The sequence below is a fragment of the Cryptosporidium hominis genome (genome assembly GCF_000006425.1).
Source record: "Cryptosporidium hominis TU502 chromosome 4 CHRO014020, whole genome shotgun sequence".
In the NCBI taxonomy this organism is placed as follows: domain Eukaryota; phylum Apicomplexa; class Conoidasida; order Eucoccidiorida; family Cryptosporidiidae; genus Cryptosporidium; species Cryptosporidium hominis.
Genome location: NW_667167.1, coordinates 1 through 5,252, shown reverse-complemented (window position 1 = coordinate 5,252; position 5,252 = coordinate 1). Strand labels below are relative to the sequence as shown.

At 29.2% G+C, this 5,252-nt stretch overlaps 3 protein-coding genes across 3 annotated transcripts; 1 reads left to right on the top strand and 2 right to left on the bottom strand.

The window, feature by feature from the left end:
* Positions 1 to 320: 320 nt before the first annotated feature.
* On the bottom strand, positions 321 to 1,478 carry Chro.40055 (hypothetical protein). Its single annotated transcript, XM_660967.1, has 1 exon — positions 321 to 1,478. One exon carries the CDS (start codon positions 1,476 to 1,478, stop codon positions 321 to 323), a length of 1,158 nt encoding a protein of 385 aa, XP_666059.1.
* Positions 1,479 to 2,023: 545 nt separating this feature from the next.
* On the top strand, positions 2,024 to 2,809 carry Chro.40056 (CG4196-PC). Its single annotated transcript, XM_660966.1, has 1 exon — positions 2,024 to 2,809. One exon carries the CDS (start codon positions 2,024 to 2,026, stop codon positions 2,807 to 2,809), a length of 786 nt encoding a protein of 261 aa, XP_666058.1.
* A 110-nt stretch (positions 2,810 to 2,919) lies between these two features.
* Chro.40057 (hypothetical protein) lies at positions 2,920 to 5,142 on the bottom strand. The annotated part of the gene is made up of 1 exon (XM_660965.1): positions 2,920 to 5,142. The coding sequence occupies one exon, from the start codon at positions 5,140 to 5,142 to the stop codon at positions 2,920 to 2,922; it is 2,223 nt and encodes a 740-aa protein (XP_666057.1).
* Positions 5,143 to 5,252: the final 110 nt, after the last annotated feature.

Below are 5,252 nucleotides of genomic sequence, written 5' to 3'. Positions count from 1 at the left end.
ATTCATTAAATATATAATTCCATTCAGAAAGTTAATGAGCTCAGATAATGGCAAAATAAGTATCAACACTGGATTTACAATAATTTCAGAAGCCAAGCGTTAATTGGAAGCTTATCATCATAGTAATTAACTTTCTGAATTATGAGATTTGAACTCCATTATAATTTGTATTCACTTTCCAAAAAAAAAAGAAATAGTTTACATTTAGGATTGATAATTTAAAAATATAACTAATAATTTATTTGATGTCAAAGTGTAATGTACTTATGTATATATATATATATATATAAAGTTAATTAATATTAATTAATTCTTTGTATTTATTCCAATAAAATATCCAAAGATCCTGTCTCATCCATAATAGTTTGTAATCCAACAATACAAGATTCTGCTACAATAATATCGAAATCATTGGAGTACCTTAAAAGTGTTTCAATGGATAATTTTCTAACTCTATCTAATTCTTTCTTTGTACATAATTTATCCATTTTCTCCAAATTCTCACTACATCTAGGATCATTAGAACCAACAGATCCAAGTGCAAAAGCTGCTTCATGTCTAACCATTGATTCCTCTGATTGATTGGATAAAACTCTAGAAAGTGTATCAGCAGTTGAAACTACTTGGATTTGGCCCAAAACAAATGCACATTCATGCCTAAATACTGCCGAAGATTTATCAATTTCCATAGCTTTAGCAATTTCTCCTGCGATAAAATGAACCTTATCATTGTCAATTTGCTGGTCATACTGATCACTAAGGCTTTTTCTTTGATTTGAATCAATGATACCTGTTAAAATGTTTCTTAAAGCAAATAAAGCAGCATATCTCTTTTCCAATTGAAGATCTTCATTTAAAAGATCGGAAGCTAATGATTCTATATGAGAAACTTCACATGAAGATTTTGGTGGAGTTGGATCTCTTGTATTAAAAGCATTAATATTTGATATATTTGTATCTATGTCTTGCTTATTACTTTCCTTCAATCTCTTTTCTCTTTTAAGTCTAAGAGAGTGAGCAGCTAAATAACATGTCTCTCTCACAGTTGGAGAATTATCGTTTAAGTACTTTTCTACAATCTCCAAACTTTCATCGTCTCCAATAGCTGCAATAGCCTCTCCAGCTTCGTGTCTAACCATAGGATGCTCGGTCTCATCAGCCAAAATTTCATAAAGACGGGTTAATGGGCTTTTCAAACCCATTTGTCCAAGAACATAAAGGACTTCATGACGGAATAATACGCTTTCCGAATAATCCAATGACTTTGATAACATCTCTGCCGATTCCTCGTCTCCATGAAACCTTCCAAAAAATAAGCATCTAATTTTACTTGAAATATCAGTATCATGACTTAATAATAATTCCCTTATTTTTTCCTTTGAGTATATATTAAAGGATGAAAATTCTCCTCCGCCTAAAGGCTTTACAGGGCACCCTGGTAGCATTGCCTTAGGAGTGATTTCATTTATAACTACCATCTCTTCTAGTCAGTAAGTAGTAACAAGGGTTGATAAAAAAAAAGACTTTAAGTAGATTATCACTTTAAAGTATATATTTTGATTCCAAAAAAACAATCGATTAAAATCTTCTTCGAGATATTTTACATTATTTCATTTTTGACATTAAACTTTGTCAATGGATACCCAATAAAAAATTACACGTGGCGCCGTTTTTTGGCGCCACCACTGTGTTTTTTTTTTTACGAAGCCACTCATTAAGTAAAACAGAGATTTTTGTCATCCATAATTCTGGTAAATCAAATACTGATACTTGGTTAAAAAGAGAGATTTTTGAGTATAAGTAAGCAAGGAAACTTATGATATTTTGTGATAACTTGAAGCTGTGATAGTTTTTCTTTGAGTTGTATGGTTAATTTATAATTGAGAATTTGATAAAAAAAAAAAATTTGTAAAGATTAAAATTCGACTTCATAGTGAGTTTGAGTGTTTAACCTTGTTATATATTGATTAATAACCAAATAAAATTATCTGCCACTTACTAAAAGTAAAAATTCTCTGAAAAAATGGCAAATATAATTAAATCATTTTGGATGTCACTAAGTTCGATATTCCTATCGGAACTAGGGGACAAAACTTTCTTTATATCAGCAATCTTATCAATGAATAATTCTGCATGGATAATCTTTGCTGGGAGCATGTTTGCATTAGCTGGAATGACCTTATTTGCATGCTTGATAGGATTTATTTTACCAAATCTATTCACTCCAAAATATACTCATTATGCATCTTGTGCACTGTTTTTCATATTTGGATTAAAGAGTCTTTATGAAGGATTGTTTTTAATTGAGAGTGGAAATGCAAACAATGAATTTTTGGAGGTAAAAGCTGAGTTAGATAAATCCAGAAAAAAAATGAGTTCAATAACCATAGATAATAAATTAGAAGCTCTTGATACTGGAAATATGTTATTTAAAGACGTTGAACTTTGTAATACCAGAAACAATGAAGAAGATTTAAATGTATCAAGTAGTAAGATCTGTATAGATGAATGTATCAAGCATAAAGGACTCTTCCGTATAATAAAAAACAAATCCTTTATTCAAGCATTTACTCTTACTGCTTTAGCCGAATGGGGAGACAGATCTCAAATTGCTACAATACTTTTATCAGCTTACAATGATCCATTTTCAGTATTTTTTGGATCAATTATTGGACACTCAATTTGTACAGGCTTGGCTTGTTATGGTGGTAAATATCTAAGTAAATTTATTTCCCCTAGGATGGTTACAATTTCTGGAGGAATCTTATTTTTTGCATTTGCTATTGGGGGAATTGTAATGGGGCCATAATTTAATTTATTATATACTGAAATTAAAATTTTTTTTTACTTTGTTTTGTTTGCCTCCAGTTATTTTCCTTAATATTTAGGTTATTTTTGCAAATTTTCCCTAGTGAAAAATCAATTTTCTGGAATAATTTCCTTGAGAACTACACCAATTTCTATTGAAAATGTTTCAATCATCTCGCTCGGAGCTTGCATTATATATAATGCTCGTGGATCTTCCATATTTATGGGGGATTCCAAATATGTTAACTTTAAATTGTTTGTAGAAGCTGGGTTAGACGAGCCGTTGAGTCCAGAACAATAATTAAATCCAGCATTCCCCTGTTTATACATTGCAACTTCAAGCCCAATATTTTGGCCAAGAGTTAAATCTTGAAGAGGTGAAATGTTGAATAATGGTCCACCAACATCTCTTTTTGCTAATACTAACTGGCTCCACTTTCCTGAAACAGGAATTACTAGCCCAAGCCTAACAATATCATTTATCTGCTCAAGTATAGGTACTGATAATTCTATCCCTTGTTTGCCAGTAATGTGCAAAGCAATACAATCAGCTATTGCAATCCAACGAATTAATGAAAATGCTTCCTTGTTTTTAGATTTAACTTTTTCCGAACTTTGTTTATTAATTTTTTTTCTACCTCTTTTTGATTTGAGTTTTGAAGATACCAAATTATGAAAAAGTGTTTTGTCATCCTTCTTTGAAACCTTTGAAGCAACATATGCAGAAACAAGTAGTAATTTAGTGAAATAAGGCATATTGATTTGAGAAACATTTTTCAAGAATTCATAGTTTAATATCCCATTAGTATTAATATTACTTGAGATTAAATCTCCTTGAAATAACTCTGGTAAAAAGTGAGAATATATATTCTTTGTTAAAGTACCATAATGCCTTTTAAACCTATTTAATAATGTTTGTACAATAGAATATACTTCATCTTCATAGTTTTCATTGATTGTGAAAAATAATTCACCAGAAACAAGTGGAAGTAAGAATACTGGCCATAAACATTGAACTTTAAAGATAATTTCTCTAAAATCTGATCTTAAATATGGATGTAAAATGGTGATAATTTCTGCGATAAATTCTGTCCATATTGAGTAAAGTATATCAATTGGGATAAAGCTTTGTTTATTTGTATCATCTTTTAATAAATTTAGCTTTATCCCATTTGAATTTGTATCAGTTTTGGGAATGAAATCCACTGAGCCCTTAATATATGAATTCAGTAGTGTATTTACTAAAAATGATTGCGAACTTTTTCTGTCATAAACTTTTAATATTTCATAATTTAGATCTATATCTTTGATATCAGTATTTAATCTTAAATTTGCCATAATGTCAAAACTTTGTATATCATTATAATTTGAAAACCATATTACTGGAAAAGGAGAGTGAGAACAGAAAAAATCTTCTGGAATTCCATAATTATCTATAAATATCAAACAAAAATTTATATTTATTATAAATTTTTCTTTTTTAGCTGGAAGTATTAATACATCTCTCAAATGTTCATGTAATTTTATTAGTGTTAATAGTAAGTCTGGCCTATTTTTTGAAATAGTTGTTACATCTTTTACAATCAAAAAAATACTTCTTGATTTCACCTTATCAACTTCTTCAATCTCTCCATCATATGTACTTCCTCCACTATTTAAATCATCATCTAGTTCACTATCCCCCTTACTGTTATGCTTTTGTAAATACTCTGTATATTCCTTTTTAATTAATCTTAATTCGTCTATAAATTCAATAATATTGTTCGCTGATGAAGAGCTCTCTAATTCGCTCTCAAACAAACCAATTCTGGATCTTCTTTTTTTACTATTAAAAATCCCTTTATTAATTAATTTCTTTCTAATTTGTTCGACTGGCTTTACAAATAAGTTTTCGATAGAAATTTTATTAATACATCCTCCTTTTGAATTACATAACCACTTTGTGTAAGCTCCATTCATAAACCCAAAAATAGAGTCATTTTTTTTAAGCATATCCTTTACAAGTGAATATTTTCCTGTTCCTGGCATTCCTATAACTTGTAAATATGGAATTGAATTAGTATTACTTCCTATTGTATTTGCCAGTTGGAAAATTTCTTGAAATCTTGGACTTCCATATTTTCTACATAATGAATGTATTGTGGGATAAAAAAAATCTGGATAATATTTGAGTAAATCTTGAATCAATTGTTCACTTGCATCAATATTTCCTAAATCTTCTTTACTTGACTCTATACTATGTATTCTACGAATATTTCCCGTAAATTCATTTTCATTGTTTTCATAAAAATCAGCTTCAACTTGGCTTGTTCGCTTCCTTTTTTCACCACCCATTTTTATGTTATCAATATATAAATATCGTTAAATAAATATATTTTTATATATTTATTTATATAAATTTTCATGCTTTTCAAAATTATTTTATTTTTTCCGCTAACTTTCCC